At 46.9% G+C, this 20236-nt stretch overlaps 6 protein-coding genes across 6 annotated transcripts; 4 read left to right on the top strand and 2 right to left on the bottom strand.

Moving 5' to 3' along the window:
- Nucleotides 1-707: 707 nt before the first annotated feature.
- On the top strand, nucleotides 708-2684 carry C922_02841 (hypothetical protein; the record flags this gene model as incomplete). Its single annotated transcript, XM_008818440.1, has 1 exon — nucleotides 708-2684. One exon carries the CDS (start codon nucleotides 708-710, stop codon nucleotides 2682-2684), a length of 1977 nt encoding a protein of 658 aa, XP_008816662.1.
- Nucleotides 2685-4158: 1474 nt separating this feature from the next.
- Nucleotides 4159-5657, top strand: C922_02840 (hypothetical protein; the record flags this gene model as incomplete). Its single annotated transcript, XM_008818439.1, has 5 exons — nucleotides 4159-4252; nucleotides 4516-4616; nucleotides 4893-4977; nucleotides 5143-5371; nucleotides 5549-5657. 5 exons carry the CDS (start codon nucleotides 4159-4161, stop codon nucleotides 5655-5657), a joined length of 618 nt encoding a protein of 205 aa, XP_008816661.1.
- Nucleotides 5658-5988: 331 nt separating this feature from the next.
- On the bottom strand, nucleotides 5989-6761 carry C922_02839 (hypothetical protein; the record flags this gene model as incomplete). Its single annotated transcript, XM_008818438.1, has 3 exons — nucleotides 5989-6038; nucleotides 6153-6324; nucleotides 6624-6761. The coding sequence occupies 3 exons, from the start codon at nucleotides 6759-6761 to the stop codon at nucleotides 5989-5991; spliced, it is 360 nt and encodes a 119-aa protein (XP_008816660.1).
- A 1996-nt stretch (nucleotides 6762-8757) lies between these two features.
- On the top strand, nucleotides 8758-12281 carry C922_02838 (26S proteasome regulatory subunit N1; the record flags this gene model as incomplete). Its single annotated transcript, XM_008818437.1, has 4 exons — nucleotides 8758-8778; nucleotides 8945-11791; nucleotides 11998-12112; nucleotides 12202-12281. 4 exons carry the CDS (start codon nucleotides 8758-8760, stop codon nucleotides 12279-12281), a joined length of 3063 nt encoding a protein of 1020 aa, XP_008816659.1.
- A 522-nt stretch (nucleotides 12282-12803) lies between these two features.
- C922_02837 (DNA excision repair protein ERCC-5) lies at nucleotides 12804-17294 on the bottom strand (the record flags this gene model as incomplete). Its single annotated transcript, XM_008818436.1, has 1 exon — nucleotides 12804-17294. The coding sequence occupies one exon, from the start codon at nucleotides 17292-17294 to the stop codon at nucleotides 12804-12806; it is 4491 nt and encodes a 1496-aa protein (XP_008816658.1).
- Nucleotides 17295-18577: 1283 nt separating this feature from the next.
- Nucleotides 18578-19832, top strand: C922_02836 (cysteine desulfuration protein SufE; the record flags this gene model as incomplete). Its single annotated transcript, XM_008818435.1, has 4 exons — nucleotides 18578-18948; nucleotides 19219-19297; nucleotides 19410-19491; nucleotides 19624-19832. 4 exons carry the CDS (start codon nucleotides 18578-18580, stop codon nucleotides 19830-19832), a joined length of 741 nt encoding a protein of 246 aa, XP_008816657.1.
- Nucleotides 19833-20236: the final 404 nt, after the last annotated feature.

Here is a 20236-nt window from a genome sequence, read left to right as displayed (position 1 = left end):
GTCTCAAAAAAAAAAAAAAAAAAAAAAAAAAAAAATCACCTCTAAACGCCCAAGGCACGCGGGAAACTCCGTGAGGAGCGAGGCGCAATTCGCCGGAGGGTTCACAAAAAGTGAACGTTCCAAGGAACACATACGTGAGAAGCGCGAAGAACGCGACAGACGCGGCGAACGTGACAAGCTCGACGAATGACATACACCCCTTGCGCCTCTTCCCACCGCGAACCCTTTCGCAAAGGCGTACTCACCACCTTTCACTAAAGGGGGTCAATCAGCCAAAATAAATCAACCTCCCAAAAGGGAACATCGCCGAACAGGAGGAATAACTCCGACTGATCGCGGCTTCCAAACCGAGTGCGAAAATTCGCTTCAGCTTCGGGAAAGGGAGACGTAACTTCCTCACAGACGCCGTCGAGGCATATATGCACATGGAGGGCACCCCCGATAAGTGTGCGATAAGAAGAGGAAAAGGGGGGGAAGAAGCTGCCTAACTACACCGAGATTTCCCTCATTAACGATTTACACTGAGACGTACGAAGCGGTACATAGGGCCTACACGGCTAAGTGTACAATCGCTCCGGCGCAAGAGGGGTCGACGGGGAGAGCGCGATAGGCTGCCTCGCTTGGCGCGGAGATGTGACTGGATCCGCCTCTAACCGATCCGCTTAATCATCTGCAATCGCTCCTAACCGTGCCGCTTCTCCTCCACGATGGGGTTCGTAAAGGCGGAAGAATTCGTAAACCACTACATGCGCGTGAACAGAGAAATCAAGGAGCTGTCTAGCCGCAAAAACGAGGAGTTCAAATTTAACATCTTCATTTTCTACTACAATGATATAGACTCCATCTGCACGGAGCACATTCTCCATTTTCACAAAAATGTCAAGAGGGACATAAATATATTCAGTTATGGGATCGAGAAGAAGGAGGACCTGCTTAACTTCTGCAAGAAGTATGAAGATGTGTACAGCAAGAATGCGGACTACTACCGAGACTACTTCTTTGAGGTGATCCTCATCGGCATGGGCTCCCATATGAATACAGATGGCGATGTCTACACGTTGGTGGAGTCTTTCTTCACCTCCATTATGAGCAAGAACTACGTGGGGTATTTGAAATTTTTCGTTATCGACAATAGGAGACCCTACCATGAGATCTTTGAGACGAGTGACAAGTGGGATTTGGTACTGAGCGAGGGGGAGATGACGGACGTGATGACCATATATAGTAGCACCGCCGCGGGGAAGGGAGTCTCCACTGGGGGGGAAGCAACAGAGGGGGGCGAAACACAGGGCGGTACAACAGACACGCGAAGTAACCACAACACCAAAGGAGGAAAAGGAAAAAAAAACGTGCAACAAAAGCTCCACAGCTACTACAACACTGTGAAGGAAGAAAACAAATGCATGTGCCTGATGATTTATCCATTCATCCAGTGCGTGAGCGAAGACGACTCCTCCGCCATCATATTCATCTCGAGCGTGTCCCTAATCTCTTATTTGAAAACGGACGGAGTGACATATGATTATTACAACAGGGAGATAAAAAATCTGCACAACGATTCGATGAACATATCCAATGGGCACTTCATCTCGTTTGACCGTGAGCGAGGGCTGCTACCCATGCTGTCTTTCATGTCACTAAACGAGTCCCTAGAAATCGATGAACGCATATACATCTATGATCACAAGAATGTTAAGAACACATTCAATAGAATCCGAACAATGTGTCATATCGAGATAAAAGAATTCACCGGAAATTTCAGGCAACTGGATTTGAAAAAACAAAATGAGATCCTCATTAAGCTAAAGGCCTTTATAAAGATAATCAAACCGATGAATAGTCTCGCATGGAAACGAAGAACCTACGTCCTCTACAACAGTGACAGCTTTTACTTCCTCATCGTCCTTATCTACATCTACATTAACAGAATCAAAAAAATGGATTCATATCTGTATAACTGCCTTAAGACGTCCGATTTCCTATTCAACATCTTTAAGGACCGACTCAAGCAGTCCGAGATCTACGACAAACTTATTGAGAAACATCTACACAAAAACGCAGCTAGCTATTTAAGTGTCCTAATTAAAAAAATCATGGAGAGTAACAAGAAAAGTATCAACATCACTTCTGATTTGAAAATTTTTATGGATATATTTCAGACTGCTAGAAACTCGTATACTCATCCATTTGAGTTGAGATTTATTTCCAACATGTTCTCCTCATTTCAGTCTTACTGCAATGATAAGTACAAGACGTACCACCTCGTCGTATGTCACATTAACGATTCGGATGACACTCTTCTGTATGGCTTTAGTCCGCTTAACAAAAGGGACTACTGGCCTTCCGTTTTCTCCAAAATTGCCTATAGTAACTCTGAGCAAATCTGCTACGACACCGTGGCGGACGTGAACACTCTGCGCATCCGAAAAAATGATTTTAAGTTCATCCTCAGCGAGATCAAGGACGTCTTCCGGGGCGTCCTGCGCTGCGATCACAGGCGGGAGTTCGACTTGAGCGACAGCACGGATGCGGAGGAGGAGGAAGAGGCAGCAGTGGAGGAGGAGGAAGATGGAGCGGACGAAGAGGGAGCCGTGGAGGACGATGCTATGGAGGAGGAAGACGAGGCGACGGAAGAGGTGTACGCCGAAGACGCGACCGACGGTGCAAACGAAACGGAGCAGTGATGTGAGTGCTCCCAACGAAGTCGAGAGCGCACGTCCCGTTGCAACAGTGCACCATTGCCCCTTTGTAACATTACACCGTTGCCGCTTCCCTCCCAAGGCGCTTTTTTTTTTTTTTTTTTGTAATCCTCGAGTAAAACTTCATTCGAACCACCCCAACCGATGTACAGACCGTTTGCCACAACCAGGTTGGTCTTTTTTTTGTGCCAGCAGGACGCTGTGTATATGTCTGCTTGTGGCAAATAAATGCATAAAAAAAAGGATGCACTGATCCGCATATCTACACCTGTGGCCCTTCATCCGCGGCGCACAACTAATCCAAAATGAATGGCGAAGCGGGCTTGGGTCCGTGGGGCTGCCCATTTCTCAGTGTCTCCCCGCTTTTTCCTTGCCCGAGTGCGTGCCCCAATTGAAGGGTCATACGGAGCTTCACCAAGGAGGGAGATTTATCGGGGAGGCAACTAATAACTGATCAAAGGTGATGAAATGAACGTTTCATGTTTGGCATTCCTCGGGGGGCTCTCCCTCACACGTGCCATCGTAGGAGTTTTCACCACAGGACGGTTGGTCGAAGGAAGGTTGATCGCTGCCTCGTCTCTATGGTCCTTTCCCCTCCCTTTACTCACCCTTTGCTCACCCCTTTTTGATAAAAATTCCGTTCCGCTCAAGCTTACGCCGTAGTGCCACAATTTACCCTAAAGGGGAGGAGAAGCGCTCAGCAATTCACCACAATCAGGAACAAGAAAGGATGTGCCTGTCGAAAGGAGGTGGCGAGGGGAGGAAAAGAAAAGCGGCCAAAACGGGCATTCCCTTTTTGCGCACCAAAAAAGATGTACAAACGAAGGTACGCACAAAAAAAAATAAAAATGAAGTAAAACAGAATAAGGTAAAACAGAATAAAGTAAAATAAAAGAAAACGCACAAACGGTGCGCACGCGAGAAAGAGCATGGTGTGTCGTTGCGAGGCGCCCCCATTTTCAAGCTTTCATTCGCGGTGATAAAACCAGTTGAACGAGGTCATAATTTTGCTTAACCCCGTGGCAAGAATTTCGCTAAGTGAAAAATATGCGCAAGGAATAAACAAAGCCACACCATCGCAACTTTTTTAAGTGAAACAAAACGCAGCACAGTAACAAAAGGGGAAAACCTCGTCAGCTGAGCGATCGCTTCTTTCAATAATGACGCGTCGCCAATCGAATAATTCACCAAGACGATTCCTTCGCTCATGGAGCGGTGGAGGAGGGTATACCCAAATGAACTTCCATACAAATGAGCATTACGACAGGACATCGCTGCTCTGCCGTATCATTTTAAGGAGGCCCGGTTTGTAGATAAGGCCAACCATACACTCCCGTCGGTTCGACCTTCCCTTGCTCTGTATGCGCAACGTGTTAGCTGGGCATATTGACGCATAGAAGAAAAAAGACTTCCCCCTCTCATGTAGCAACGACGCACAAAAAACACAGCTTTCTCCTAAATGAATGAAATCCTCAACAGCAATGGAATTATCATTTGTAAAAACATCCCCATCGATAAAAACAGATTTGAAATAACTGAAATATTTAGTAAATGTAAGGGGAAAGAGTTCCCATGGGGGGAGAGGCCAACTCTGTTGCCAATCGGGAGGGGCCAACGCTATTGCTAATCAGGAGAAACCACATGAAATATGCCTTTTTCTTTTTCCCCCCGTTTGCTGTTCATGTGTTTTCCCCTCTTGGTTTATTCTTTTTATTATTCTTTGTTTTTACGTTATTTTATTATACTTTATTTTGTTTTACTTTATTTTGTTTTACTTTATTTTCCTCTTTTTCCCCCTTTGCACACGCGCCTCCAGATGGACCGCTACTCGGTGAAGGCATCCACTTTGGAAAAAAAAACAGCAACATGTTTTACGTAAAATTTGTTTACTTCAAGGATGCTATAAAGGCTTACGAGGTGAGTTCCCATCGATGGGAAACGTGCATTGGGGGGGAGGGGTAGCACTAGGGAAAGACTCCGCCACACATGATCGTCAAACAGTTTGATGAAAGCAGCGCAGTTATCCCCTTTCGCGATTTGTCGCACACATCACACTAGCGGCTGCCGCTTTTCCCCTTACATTCTTGGCCGCTGCTTTTCCCCTTACATTCTTGGCCGCTGCTTTTCCCCTTACATTCTTGGCCGTTGCTTTTCCCGTCCACATTTATCGGCCGCCGCTTCCCCCCACACCAGAGCTTAAAGGACAACAAGAATGGCGAACACGACTTCAGACTCTCGTTCAGCAAAAACGACGAGATAAAATATAGGGCGGTGAAAGGTAATTTGGGAAACGGTTGAACACTCCCTCTTCGGAGCATTCTACGCGTCCATGTGTGTATGAAAGTATATACATGCTTCTTTGAGCACATGCTTCTTTGAAGACATGCTTCCCTCGCAAATACCTCCTTGATGACATACCTCCTTTTGCACCCCCGCTCCTTAGGCAACAAGAAGGCCGTCGAGGAACTCAAGTACATTTACAAAAACAATGAGCAGATAAAAGTAGACGATGACATGACCAATGACATCCTAAACGAAATAAACGAACAGAACACCGAGTTGCTGAAAAAGAAGAAGAAGGAAAAAGAAATGGAAAAGAAAAAGGACAAATCCTTTATTTTGAATCTCCTCACTAAAATTGACGAGCCGCAGGAAAGCGAGCAAAGTGGCAGGTGAGGGAAAAGCAACTCATCAGGTTGCATGCCGTTTAGCTTCCTATCAGGGCAGATTATCCCACTTCGCTCCAACTTTAAGTCTGTACATGCATATATGTACCTCCGATGGCATTACTGTCAGTTTATTAGCCTGTCTTGATTGTCTTCCTCCCCCTTTCCCCTTCCTCTGTGCAGGCTAAAGGCAGATCTAAAAAATTATCTCAGTTTGAATTGCCTATGTGTATACAACTTTGACGAAAACAACAAGTATGACAATTATTTAACGCCGACCTTCCCGAAGTGATTCGCGAAAATGAACGTGATGGGGGATGTAGTTTTTTTTTTTTTTAAAGTGAAACGGGTTTGACGCGCCGAGGTTCTTTTTCTTCACGTGGGTGTATTTCATCGGCCCGATTTTCTACGCGCACCTTGGCTGACACTTGAGTCATGTCAAGTTACTCACAAAATGGGGAAGCCACGACGGAGCAGCGAAAAGAGCATAACGCGAAAGGAGGCTTCTAAGAAAGGAGGCGCACGGGACAGGCCGCTACAACTCGCCAGGTGGATGGATTAAAAGAGCACCCCCGCTGCGCCCATCGCGCTGCTGCCACACTGTCGCTAACCAATCTACCACTTCACTCGCTCAGCAAAACAGTCGGTTTGATCATTTGCCTGCTGATGTGCTCTGAGAAGGGGCGAAAAATGGGGGGGAAAGCAAAAAAAAAAAAAAAAAAAGACGAAGTATGTGGTGACGCTTCAAAGGGCTATGTAAAAATGTAAAAGCTGCCGCTTCGCTTACTTATCCACTTGTGCTTCTCCTCCCTGTCCAGAGTTGCAAACATAATTTTCCTGTTATGGTATCTTATGCTAAACAAGTGCACGTTCGTCAGGCCCAACTCATTTTCCACGAGCTTTATTTTTCGGATATCCTCCAGGGAGGTCAGCTCGGTGAAATTATTCAGGTACAAGATCTGCGAACAGGGGGGGAGAGAAGGAAGCTATACATGACGGGGTGGCAAAAAAGGACGTCCCTACGGAGAGCCACACGTCTAGGAGAACCCACGCAAGGGCACAGCCACGTCTTCCCAACGGAAGGTACATTTGTGTCATCATTCGGACAAGTGAGCAGAGCGAGGGAACTACGCATTGCCGACGGACATAATGAATAGTGTGACCTCTTGGGACACGACACACACACAGTGGGTAAGCGGTGCTTATGAGGAGCGTATTGGGAGGGAATGCCGACCTGCCCTCTTCCAACCACCCCTACCTCGGTCGGCTTCTCCGCCTGGTAATACTGCGACTTAAAGGAGCAGATAAAATTCTTCGTTAGTATCATGTACCTCTTTCGCAACCGCTTCAAATATTTGGACTGCTTAAAAATCCACCCTTCGTTTACTATTTCCATTTCAACGGGTGAGGGGAACGCAAAGTGGGGAGAATACTCTACTGCGTGAAGAGGAGCACGGAAGAAGCGCAAAAAGGAGGTAATAGCTCGGAAAAATGGGCACACACAAACGGGGGGAAACCCAGTTCAGCGTAGAGTTTTGTTCTCCACTTATGTCAAAAAAAAAAAAAAAAATAATAAAACGGAGGGAAGAAAAAAAAGTTAAGAAGCCCAAAGGGTTCACCAACTTTGGGAAGGCAAAGCGAACGGGGGAAATACTACCCACGCGAAAAAGAGATGAAATATTTCTTCTCCCCTGGGTAAGCGGAAAATAGAAAACAGTGGGCGAGAGGTTGCTGACTATTGGTGTTCCCCCCCTCAGTTGAATGCAACTTCTGGCTTGGTGCTAGCTCCTTTAAAAAGGCATTTTAAAATTTTTGCATCATAAAAAGTTAGGCAAAAGGGTGAATATGACAAAAAAATGATCCAACTTTATTCATCACCAAATGTTACGTTAGGAATGTTCTTATATCTTACCCTTTTCTTTTCCCATTTTAATCGAAAGAAAAAGAAAAAAAGAGAGAAAAAAAAGAACAATATGAGCCCTCAATCCTTTATACAAACGGCTGCATAAGAATTACACCCTTGGTCGAAGTGTGTGTGTGTGTATGCAGCTATGTATGGATGCCTCCTAAAAGAGGAGGGATTGGTTCAGTTATTCTTGTTCATATGTATATGTGCAACAAGTCGGGAGGGGTGCAACTGCAGGCTCGTGAGATAGAAATGGGGAATTTACCTGATGTGATGTGTTCCTTATTTTTTTTTTTTTTTTACCTGACTTGTTCAGACGATTTACACCGGAGAAATGAAAAAGTAAACAGCAAACTACAAAATGCAAACTGCGAGGAATGATCGGTTGAGTTCGTTCTTAATGTTTACATTTCGTGGCTTATTCGATCTTTTTTTCCTTTTACTTTATTCTTCTCCGATTCGGTTCCCTCCTTTAACGTAATGAGGCCCTGAATGGATGCGCACATACAATCATATGCATACGATTTGGCTGCCTTAGTGCAGAGGTAGCAATATGCATGGCTCGGGAATGCTGGGTGCAATTCTGCACAGGTGCCGAACGTGCAAATGCCTTTACATTTATGTGCACTTGTTTGTACACGCGTACGAGAGCACTGCTTTTTTGCCGCCCCCTCCCCACTCCATTCTGATTTAACTCCAACTCAGAAGAATATCCTTACGTGAAGTTATATTTTCGCACATGTGTTTGAAATCATCGTTGCAATCTTCGATATTTCTCCTCATTAGCACTCCCCACCACTTCGACGCTGAAGCGAAGGAATGGCTCAGCGCCGCGGCAACTGCTAAAGCGGATATGGCTGTCGAGTGCGAGCCCAACTGCCAGGCACCATTTAGAAGAAGAGAAAAAAAAAGAGAGAAGAAGAGAATACAGAATAAAATAATACTGAAGAAGAGAAAAGAAAAGAAGAAAACCTTCTGAGCGACTCTTCGCACGGTGAGCCAACCGATCAATGCGACGCAGTGCATGTATACTTGCTTCCGCTGCTCATTTGTTTCGAAACAGCCAATTTACACTTCCTCTTAAGGGAACATTTTAAAACATCTGCTGGGGGGAGTCCAGCCCGGCTATACTTACGTACATTCAAAAACGCCAACCCCTCCACAGGTGTGCATACGCGTTAAAAGAGCTTCTTCTCCCCCTCCCCCCACTCTGCGGGCACACGGACCATTGTCGCGATCGTCACAGAAAAAGGGCTGGACCCGATTCAACACAAGCGTGATCGCCACAAACGTGATCACCCCTGACGTGCACGCTGCCTCACCTAGAACAACTCCCCGTTGACGTGTGGATGATATGCAAGCATAGCTCCCCTTTGGTACTTTCTTTTCTGCGTGAACAGACGTGTACCCACCCCGTACACGTGCAGATAATTTCTGTTCCCGCCTTTTTTCTCACTCGCCTGCCTATCGAATAAGAGGAAGAACGATGACGGCTGAGGACAAGAAGGTAGGAGGCAACTCATGAGCATGTTTTGTGGCGCCGCGACGGTTGCACCAGACACAGGAGAAAGGGAAGCTCTCAACAGTGTTGATAAGTGGCAGAAAAAGGGAGCCACTCCCACGTTACACCTCATATGCTTACCCCGCTTTATCGCTTTACCGCTCCCCCGCAGGCTGTATCCATCAAGGTACCCGTGAAGCCCAAGGAAGCGGAGGACAAGAAGAGAAAACTGAACAGTCTAAAAATGAAGAATGAAGAACTGAACGAAGAGGAGAAGAAAAAAAAGGAAGAACTGGAGCTGCTGATCACCAGGCTTCGAGATGACGACCCAGATGTAGTAAACCTATCCATTACGATGCTGAACAAGGAAATAATCGATACCAGTGGAATATTGACTTCGTCCTTGCTAGCTCTGAAGGTATTGAAGACCCATTATAACACACTGCTAGAAATACATGAGCATATGAAATTCGAAGAATGCAAAAAGAAGATGAGCAATATGATAAGTGCCTTGTCCACCACCATAGGCGATGAGAACAACATCGTCAAATATATCATCATGGGGAATAAGAGCGATTTAGTGAGTTACGGTCATGAGTATATAAAGAATCTAATCAGTAAGCTCTTGGTAGAGTTTAAGAATGTGAAAGAGGAGGAGTCGTCTGGCTCTGTGGCGGCCGTCACTTCAGGATCAGCGGCAGGAGTGGCAGCTGCGGGAGCGTCCTCTTCCCCCAGCGTGGCAGGTAGTAGTGGCCCCCTGGCCGGCTCACCTGGCAGCATGCCGAAAGGAGTGCACATGATTAGCCACATCTACGAATTGGTCAACATCATCGTGCCGTACTGTTTTAACCACAACACGGAATATGAGGCAATCGATCTGCTGATAGAGGTAGACAAGATTAACGACATTCACTTATACGTGGATGAGAAATCCTGTGAAAGGTCTATATTGTATCTCCTTAACATAACTCATTACAGTTCCTCCACGGAGGAGTACTACAAATTGATGGACGTGATTCTCCACATCTTGAAGAAGCACAAGAGACATGTGGAATATTTAAAAATCTTACTGAGACTAAACAGGACAGAGAAGATTAAGGATCTCCTTTTTGAATGTGGGGACATGATGACATGTAAGCAGATGGCTTTAATTTGTTCCAGACATTCCATCCATTTGGAATTCACCCAAGAGGAAACGATTCGATATCCTCATATGGACCTGAACCAGCTAGCTAGTCTTTCCTCAGGGGAACATTTATCTTCCATCTTTTTGAAGCTAGCCAAAGATTTAGACGTAGAAGAACCCAAATTGCCAGAAGATATTTACAAAACGTATTTAGAAGAGAAGAGAAATACAAATGTGTGGGATTCTGCAAAACAGAATCTGTCGTCCTCCTTTGTAAATGCATTTGTTAATGCTGCCTTCTGTAAGGATAAATTAATGACGGTTAATTCGTCTCTCTGGATTTTTAAGAATAAGGACTATGGCTTGATGAGTGCAACGGCCTCTATGGGATTACTCCTCTTGTGGAACATCGATGAAGGGTTGTCCCAAATTGACAAATTTCAGTATAGTACCGATCAGTATGTCAAGGCGGGTTCTCTTATGGCCTTCGGCTTAGCCTGTACTAATGTAAAAAGCGAATGCGATCCTGCCTTTGCATTGTTATCTGAACATATAGATGCAGAGAATACCATGGAAAGAATAGGAGCCATATTAGGCTTTGGTTATGCATATGCTGGGTCAGGGAAGGAAAGCCTCCTCGATGTACTCATGCCATCTCTAGTAGATAATGGCTGCATCATCGAGTGCAGCGTCTTCGCAGCCGTGTCGTTGGGACTTGTCTTTGTCGGTTCGCAAAATAGAGAAATTGCAGAATACATCATTGACACAGTGATGGAAAGAGAAAAGGTTCCAAATTCGCTCGACCAGCCGATTGCCAAATTGTATGCAGTCGCTTTAGGCCTCTTATTCCTTTGCTCAAGAGAAAAATGCGAAGCTACTCTCTCCGCTTTAGAAATCATCAAACATCCAATCGCAAAATATATGATGACCACGGTAGAGGGTATGTCCTTTGCTGGCTCCAATGATGTTTTGAAGGTCCAAAAAATGCTACAACTTCTGGTAGAGAAGAGAAATGACAAGAAGGTTAATATGGATAGTTTTTCGAAGCCAAGTGATAGTCATAATCCTCCCTCCCATGGTGGTAATGCTTCTGATGGAAAAACTACTCTCCCTGGGGTTTCGGAAGGGAAAGGCTCCGTTTCGGATGGCAAGCGGGCCAACAACACCATAGGTAGTAAGAGCGCCAAGGGGGGATCAGCTGACGGGAAAGGTAATGCAAACGGGGGAAGTGGCGCAGCTAGTGGCACCGCAAATGGCGCAGGAGGCACTACCCCCCAGGCGGAAGACAACCTAGACCAGTGTGTAGCTATCCTTAACATTGCCCTCATAGCCCTCACGGATGATATCAGTTCCGAAATGACCACTAGAATTATAGACCACTTTTTACAGTACTCAAATTTGAACCAAAAGAAAGCAGTCCCCTTAGCCCTCGCGTTATTATTCACCTCCTTCCCTAAACCCAACATCGTAGACATCCTCTCCAAACTGACTCATGACCAAGACGCAGATGTCGCTTTGCATGCAATTATGTCCCTAGGCTTTGTTGGTGCCGGGACGAATAACTCACGTATAGCAATCTTACTGAGACAGTTATCCACCTTCTATTCCAAAGATACCAATGCCACCTTTGTTGTGAGACTGTCTCAAGGTCTGCTCTATATGGGAAAAGGGCTACTAACGATTAACCCCCTTCATTCGAATCGATCCATCATCAACCACGTAGCGTTGGGATCTCTCCTCGTCACCATCCACGCGTGTCTCCAATTGAAGACCACCATATTGGGAAAGTACCACTACCTGCTGTATCACCTTGTGCCCTGCATTTACCCCCGCATGCTCGTCACCGTCAACGAGGACTTGGAGCCACTTCCCATCTCGGTGCGCGTCGGCCAGGTTAGCGCGTCGCCACAGCGACGATTTGCATCCCCTACATATGATAACACAGGCATACACATTTGGGCGTCCCCCCCCATTGCCTCCATTTGGCCATCCCGTCGTTACATCCCTTTGGCCGCCCCCTCCTTGGACCTTTTTGCATCCCCCCCATTGCATCCATTTGGGCACTCCCTCATAATCTCCCCCTTGTTACCCCCGTCCAGGCCGTAGACGTCGTCGGGCAAGCCGGGAAGCCCAAAACAATCACGGGGTTCCAGACCCACGTGACGCCCGTCCTTCTCCTGCACACGGACCGCGCGGAGATAGCCACGGAGGAGTGTAAGTGGACCAGTTGCGTGTGCTGCTGATTTGGCCTCTGCTCTTTTACCGCTGCCACCTACCACTTTACCGCTCCCCCCCCTCCGCAGACATCCCCATCAGTGACACTCTCGAAGGAATCGTCATTCTGAAGAAGGACCCCAACTACGTGCCGCCAGCGATCAACTGACCGGGCGGGGAAAAAAAAAGAAGAAAACGCGAGAGGCGACAGTGCGGGTGCACGCTGCCGGGTGCATAGCGCCCTTTACGTTAAGGTCGCCCATGTAGCATGTTCGCCTCTCCTCCTTTGCACTGCTAAACATTTCAAATTTTTTTTTTTTTTCTCGTGCGCATGCACATGAACGATAAGAATGACCCCACCGCAAAGGGTAACGGTTTCGATAATGACAACAGTGATGATGACAAGGTCTGTGACAGGTCTGTGAAAGGGACAGGGACGCTAAAACAAACACTGACGCCAGGAGTAATGCCAATAGTAACGCCAACACGCAGGCGCCACTGTGTGACTGAATGCACCAAAAAACGTACCAAAAAAAAAAGGCGTAACAAACGGAGTAACAAACAGCGTAACAAACAGAGTAACAAACGGCGTAACAAACAGCGTAACAGCGTGGAGAATTGACAAAAAGGGAATGCGCGAAGGGAAGCCCCCGAACGGGGCTCAGCCGCATATCACCGCTTGCATAACCGCTTATTTCGGCGCCCCTCCTGAGGAGCCCCTTTTGCGGGCGCGCCCCTTTATGCCGTCCATTGCCGCCGACATGCGCTTGGACCGAATGACCCCCGCAGGGTTCAAGTCAATAAGAGACGTGATGTCTCTGCCCAGTGGGGAGCTGCCTCCTATAGTGGCGTTCCTTGTCTTGCCGCCTTTGCCTCTTTTACCGCTGCTGGTGTCCCTTCTTTTTCCCTTCTGGGTGTCCCGAATGATGTGTATCAGATCGTCGACGCTCTTTCTCTTCCTCTGAATGATGGGGAAAAAATCATCAATCTTGAGCTGGTAACTTCTAACATTAACATCGTATTTTTGCAAAATGGGACTCAGCACATTGTGAATTTTCTCCTCCGGGATGTTCGTCGCTTTGTGCAAAAATCTGCTGATATGACTCAGGTTTGGAACATGCCATTGAAACTTCTCTATGTCTGTACAGACCTTCGGATATTTGAAGCATTTGTATACTTCCCTGTCGGGAAAATTGCGCGGGAAGATCCAATTTAGCTTATAATTTTTGTGCGTTTTTAAAAAACGCTTGACTTCTTCGTTGTTGAAATATTTGTCATCTTTGCTTAGATCTCGAAAGGGGTTCGATACGATCTCCTTCAATTTCTTCAAATCGTCAAAGGTAGGGAAGGCTTTAATAATCTCCAATGCGTTTACTATTCCTACACCGTGGACTCCAATGGTATAATCACATCCGCATAGTAACGACAGATTGATTAGTTCATCTTGGTACAGACCCAACTTGTCCTCTATGAGCTTCCTTTCATATACCTCTACCGTTTTTTTCCTATTAAAAAAATTTTTAATCACCGTTTTTCCACTGAAGACAAGCACATCGGAGTCATCACTTATAATCGCGTCACAGTGATTGTTGCAGTTGAGGTAGGAACACTGGGCCTCCGCTTCGCAGGGGGACTGAACATAGGGGATTCCAAACATGTTCAGAAGAATTTTGATGTCTTCATTCATTTCTTCATTTATTTCGATGTTGTTTTTTTTTAGCTTTTTATACTCCCTCACCAGATGCTCGTTCTCTTTGTTCGTTTGGTCGAGGTAGGCGTCCAGCGCGCGGCTATCGCGCATGTGGTCACGATCATCAGGGGGGGACCCTTCCCCATCGAGCAATTCGGTGGCCAGGATGTCTTCATGACGGGGTTTATAGTGGGCTTCATCGCGGACTTCATCGCGGACTTCATAGCTGGATTCATCGCCCACCTCCTCAGCCCCCGCCTCTTCTGCCTCTCCTGCCTCCCCTCCGACGCCGAACCGGTCCAGCAACACCTTATTGCTCAGCAGGTTCTCCAGATAGCTCTCCTTCCCTACGTTGCCCAGGTCCACCTTGTTCAGAAGCAGATTGTTTATTTCGTCTTTGCTCATAAATCGCTTTACCTTCTGCTTCACCCTTTTCTGCACCTTTTTTATCTCCTCGGAGATTTTCTGTTTGTCTTCCCCTTCCGATGACTCCTCCCCATTCGAAGAATCAACTATTAAACTGTCTACCTTATCATGCAGAGGGGGGGCCTCAACATGTGCCCTCTCCCCACCTCGTGGAGCTGCCTGAAGAATCTGCATCACTTCATCACGTACTTCCTTCTCAGCGCTAATGTGTGGCTCATTGGATGGCTGGCATATTTCTTCTCCATCACTCATCCCGATGGATATCTCCCTCTGTTTGTGACCCTCGGAGGGATCTCCAGCAGGAGTAGCATTCCTCTCAAGGGGGGTCATCACCCCTTTCAGTCCTTGGCGAGGCGACACGACGGCGAACGTGTCTCTATCCGCGCCCCGCTCGTCGACCTCCCCCTCCGCCTGTTCATCATTGCTGGTTAGGTCAATCACGTCCTGTACGATTTGCAGCCCCTCGTTCTCTTCGATTGGCCGCTCCAGGTCTTCTTCTCTTTGCTCCTTCTCGTCAACACTGCAATTTTCGAAGTCATCTCCACTGCTGTGAAGGTTTGGGGGAGAATACCTATTCTCGTATATATCGACCTGTCTCAAGAGGGTGATCTGCTCCCCCGCATCTGCCTTGTTCGCTCCAGGTGGGGTTTCCCCCTTGGGAGGGGTGCTTCCCTGAAGGGGATGCCCCTCCACTTGTTCCTCCTCAGTTTGCTTCTCCTCAACTGGATTCTCCTCAATTTGCTGCCCGTCCTCGTCCACCACTCGCAGGAGATCTTCCCCGAAAAGCTCCTCATCGTCGAGCAGCAGGTCCTGCTTAAATTCCTTCTCCATTTTAATCAGCGCCTTTTTTTCGTCCTCCGGTCCGTTCTCCGGTCCGTTCTCCGGTTGGTTATCCTCCCCGTGCTGTTCCCTTTTGGGCCTAGTCACGTCCCTCCTTCTGGCCCGTTCTACTTGTCCATAGGCCTCTATGGAGATGCGCTGATCGTGGCGTACGCTTCCGTCATCTTCCCCCTTTGCGAGCCTCTCTCCCACTACTTGTGCATTCATCACCATTCCTGCTTCCTCGTCGTCGTCTTCCTCCCCCTTAACGTATAGCTCCTTGTATTGCTCATCTTCCCCCTCGAAATAGCATTCGTTCAGAATCTCATTGAAGTATTTTTTTTTCTTCTTCTTCTTCTTTTTCCTAACCACATCGTTGTAATCCCTGATGCTGATACTGTCCAATTGTTTGGACATCTCTTTATTAATGACGAGTTCTCCATCCGCTTTCTGTATCTTCTCAGCCATCTTTATTTTGAGTTTCTCAATTTCGAAATCTGTCTTAATCATCCTCACGTATGTCTCCAACTGCACCTGCGAAAATATGTCCATGTCGTCTTTGGCCTTTATGGCCTTTACCCTATTGTCTACATACCACTCTTCTTTTATGTCTTGCAAAATCTGGTACTGCAATTTGATGGGGAGTTTTTCAAACACGTCCTTGTTTAGCTCCTTGAAGAGGGGGATTTTTATTTCCTCGTTGTTTACGTAGTACACTTTGTATTCGTCTTTCCCCTCGTGGAACAGGTCAGCCCGGTCAAAGGTGGGGGGCAGCTCCAGGATGTTGATCTGTTCCTTGTGGGGGGGGTTCTCCTTTTGGGGGGTTTCCCGGTTCAGGTTTTCCTCGTCGGGCTCCTCCTTTTCCGGGGTGTCCCCCTCGCTGAGGAGAACGTATGCATTGTCTGGTCCTCCCCTCTTCTCCACGCTACGCTGCTTCGTATTTGGTGCCATTAACGACCTTTCTGGCTCCCCTCTGTGGAGGATATACCCCTCTGTAGGGTCCTTTGCGGGTCTCCCCTGTTCGACCGCTTCATCCATTCCAACCGCTTGGCCCACTTCATCCGCTCCAACCTCTTGGCCCTCCCCCTCGCCCAATTTGCGCGTGAACTCCAGAATGTCCGTACTATAGTTGCTTATGTCGATAATATCGACCGGCCGACGCATACACAGGAAGCCCTTGAAATTTTTAGGGATGCTCTCATAGTACTTCTTCCTGGCTAGGTGTTTCTTCCGGACAATCTCTTCGTCAATTTGGTTTTCCATGTCATTTAGGTGTTCACTCACTGGTGGAGATTCTCCTCTCATAATGGTCGCATATTCATCCTCGTCTTTGGTCCTTCCCTCCTCTGCAGCACTGTCCACCCCGCTGTCCCTTTCCCCATTCTCCTTCCGATCATTTGGTATCTCCTCCAGACCACTTGGTATCTCCTTCCCTTTCATCTTTCCGCTCATCCCCCCGGCTAGCACCTCCAAATCGGTAATCATAAGCACCTTGTTCTGTATCTTCTTCAGATCTTCGTCGTTACATATATTCAAAACGTCCTTGATGCTAATGGGGACGTTACCTATGTGCTCTACCATGCTGGCAAGGGAGGCATCATTTTCTCGAATGCTATCGTATATTTCGATCAGCTCATAGGTGTGTTGCGCAGAAGCGGCAGGAAAAGGAGACGCAGAAGCAGAAGCAGACGGGTTGCTTTCCACTCTGGTGTCTAATCCGACCGATGTGGAAGACCGTCCTTGAGAGATAGCCTCTTTTCCATTAGAACTTTTCTTCCTTGAGGTACTCCTACTTTTCAGCGATTTTAATAAAGTCCTTTGGTAATAATTGTAAATAAGTTTTTCGGCGGTCTTCTTGAACCTCTCCTCATGGTTTCTCCTCCTGATGTTTCTCTGGAAAATCGTTTTCCTTTTCAGTTCGGGGGGGGTTCCGTCAAATATGAAAATAGGCCTTATGTTATAATAGAGCAGTTTGCATATGCGCAGGAAGAAGAAGTAGAGATGCACCTTCTTCAGATTGTCCGGCCTTATGTCGCTGCTCATATTTTCAGAGAAATCCATCCACAGGTCATTAAAGATGCTCATGTTGTCTACGCCTCCATTTCGTAGCACCTTCAGGTTATTCGCGTACGTCAGCTCGTACAGCCAGATGCTCACGTCGATGGCAATTCGCTTCCCCGTGAAGATCTCCGGGTTGACCCGCACCCCCACGGGGGCCACGATCGACCACAGCCCCTTCACGCCCATCCTCAGCGGGGGGGATATCAGGTAAGAAGGGGTAAGCCCTGGCGGAGAGCTATGGATCGATCCGGCGCCTCGCCTCCTAACCTCATACCTGTCTGCGGCTCCCCCCCTATTCGCCGTTTCCTAAAAGGCTTCAAAAGAAGACGCAGAAACGAAAGAGGGGCCTTCCAAACGCAGACATGAAAGGGGCGCCTTCCAGACGCAGACACGAAGAGGGCACCTTCCAGCATCAAACGGAGCGCACAGTTCGGCAAAAAATTATCCAACGAGTGTTGAAGCCGCTAATGCAACAGAGCTGCCCCATGCCGCGTATCCTATATTTGTTTAAAAAAACGCTCAGATGAAACATACGCCTGGCGCGTCCAACCTCCTTGCTTCTTAAAATGACAAAAAAAAAAAAAAAAAAAAAAGGGAAAAAAAAAAGGGAACTTTAAAATGAAGGAATTGGGGAGAAGGAATAGTCCACTTAATACCCTTCAAATTAAACATCTGTGCGTATGTTTTGTTTCTCCTGCCGATTTAGCATTTTTTTTTTTCCCATGTCCTGCACTGTTCCCCTTTGAACATTCTCCTCGGTGCGTTTCTCTTTTTTTTTTTTTTTAATTTCCCTCCCGCAGGGGATATAACCTAGCCAAACATGAGGAACCAAAAAGGGAGTAGAATAAATTTGCGTTACTCCACATGCAGCTGGGTTAGGAAAACCCTTTTTTGTTCTCCCATCTGTACTGTCAACAAAGGGGAAGCTGCAGGAATGTATTATCTATGCACTGCTTCAATGTACGCCCCTTCAGGTTTGCTCCACATGTTGTGATACGTCCTTTATAGAGTTCCGCGAAAGCGTAGAGAGCATGCGGGCGTAAAGGGGGATACTTTTCTTCTTTTTTTTTCTTCTTCTAACCCGTCCTTGCGTGTTTATGAAGCGCCTGCACAAAACTGTTCTGAGTTGGCGGGGCGCTGGTTTGTCCTGTCCGTGCACACGGAGGGATAACAGCACATGGAGACAGAAGCAAATCCATACGTCCATGGTATATGTATTCCCCGTCTGGCCCACTTCCGCGTAGAGCTTGCCCTGCCGTTGCCACCGCCCAACATCTTAAACTGCGCAAATGCTATCCACTTCAAACCCTCTCGCATTTCCCCTCCACTTTATCCATCTGACAAATGTACTTTTTAAAAAAATGAGTTCCACAACGTAATGTGTGTTTAACCCATTTGCGTCTCGTCACCGTGTCGGCGCTCTCCCCCCGTGAAATATGTGCCCGCTAACCGTACGTCATTGCAGAAAAATGAAGAAAAGGGAAATAAAAAAAATCTGCTTCCTATACCTACAGATCATTGTCTTCTACTCATTTGTGGTTAGCTCCATGATATGTGGAAAACATTACAGCCAAAAAAGAAGCGAGTTGAAAATTATAAAAAGAGTAAGCCCCTTTGGGAGAAAAAAAATAAATAGGGTTAAATGCAATTCTTTGCTTTACTTAAAAAATTGCGACCTAAGAAACAGCAAGGGGAGGAACTCCTACCTTGGGGACATACTGGAACATCTGTCCGGAGGCCAGCCGCCGCGGAATTCAAACATTGAGCAGTACAAACTAACCCCAAAGCTCAGAAAAACGGTGCAGTTCTTTCAAGCCCTTCCGAATGATCCCTATCGCAAGTGAGAAAAAGGAGAGAACGAGGAAGATGCCACTTGTGGACGCGCACATGTGCATATATTTCTATGCATATGTTCACGCATATGCCAAAGAAACACTTTGCAGGCGTGCTTGGCGGTTTATTCAACCGGACAGGCTCCACTTTCAGGGCAGAACGCACGCACAAGTTGTGTGTATTCCCTCCTGGAGTAGCAGCCCCCCAAGCCGGAACCCTTTTTCATCTTAACAAAAAAAAAAAAAAAAAAAAAATCGATTTATATATTTCTTCTTAGAAGCCAAGAAGTGATACTGCTGGGGAGGAAGTGCCCGCCGATGCCGGAAGAATTAAAAAACAGACAAAACCAAGTGTTGGTAAGGCGGCCAAATTACGCAGCAACGCGTCGCTGATGTGTGGGGGAGCCCCAAAACAGATGTACGTCCCTATGTGGACAACTCATCAACTCGCGCGCTCTCCTTTTTGCAGGGCTGCCAGTCAACTGTGTACGTTTACCCCACGGTGGAGACCCGTGCGGGGAAGAAGATCATTACGTGGTTAGGGGATTCAGGTGAGACACAGCTGCGCGCAGGGGTTAACTGCCCAGCACTTTGCTTTGTTCAGCGATTCGCATTTCTATCTCCCCTCCCCGCATCAGCACATACACAGTGCTTTAATTTTTGCCTACTTTGCCACCCCACAGACGGACTGCTGACCAAAGGAATTGTGTACATCTTAGTGGACGGCCTGAGTGGTTACCCCCCTGAGGAGATATTACGCGTAAACCCAGACTTCATTATGCTGACCGGCATCTCGGAATTTCTCACCATGAGCAGAATAAATGGCTACTTAAACATCATGAACAAGATCAAGGCGTTCTCCACCAGCATTATGCAGAACGGGGAGCAGTGATTTGTTTTTCGCAAAAAAGCGTTCCAGCTTCTCCGCATAGCGGTTTGTGTGTTTCTCCCCCCACCTCACCCCCCATTAGAAGAAGCGAACCATTCGCCGCTCACACTTTGTATTGCTGTTAGGGTGAAAAATGTCCCAATGTTTTTATCCCCAGGGAAACCTTCAAAATGTGAGTCACACAACAGGTGTGTGTATTTGCGTCCATAGAAGTGTCGCTTCAATCTGTTCCCGTTTTGGGAAAAGTGTGAAGCGGCGATTTTCCAAAATTGAGAAAAAAATAAAATAAGCAAACAAATCGTGACATAATCCCACACCTTCACCCTTTCCCTTTGTTCATGCATTTTAATTTTTTTTTTTTTTTTTTTTTCTTTTTTTTCGGAGTCTTGCTCTGTCACCCAGGCTGG

The sequence above is a fragment of the Plasmodium inui genome (assembly GCF_000524495.1).
Source record: "Plasmodium inui San Antonio 1 unplaced genomic scaffold supercont1.10, whole genome shotgun sequence".
Classification (NCBI taxonomy): domain Eukaryota; phylum Apicomplexa; class Aconoidasida; order Haemosporida; family Plasmodiidae; genus Plasmodium; species Plasmodium inui.
Note: the sequence above shows the minus strand (reverse complement) of the source record. Positions and strands in the feature narration are given on the sequence as shown.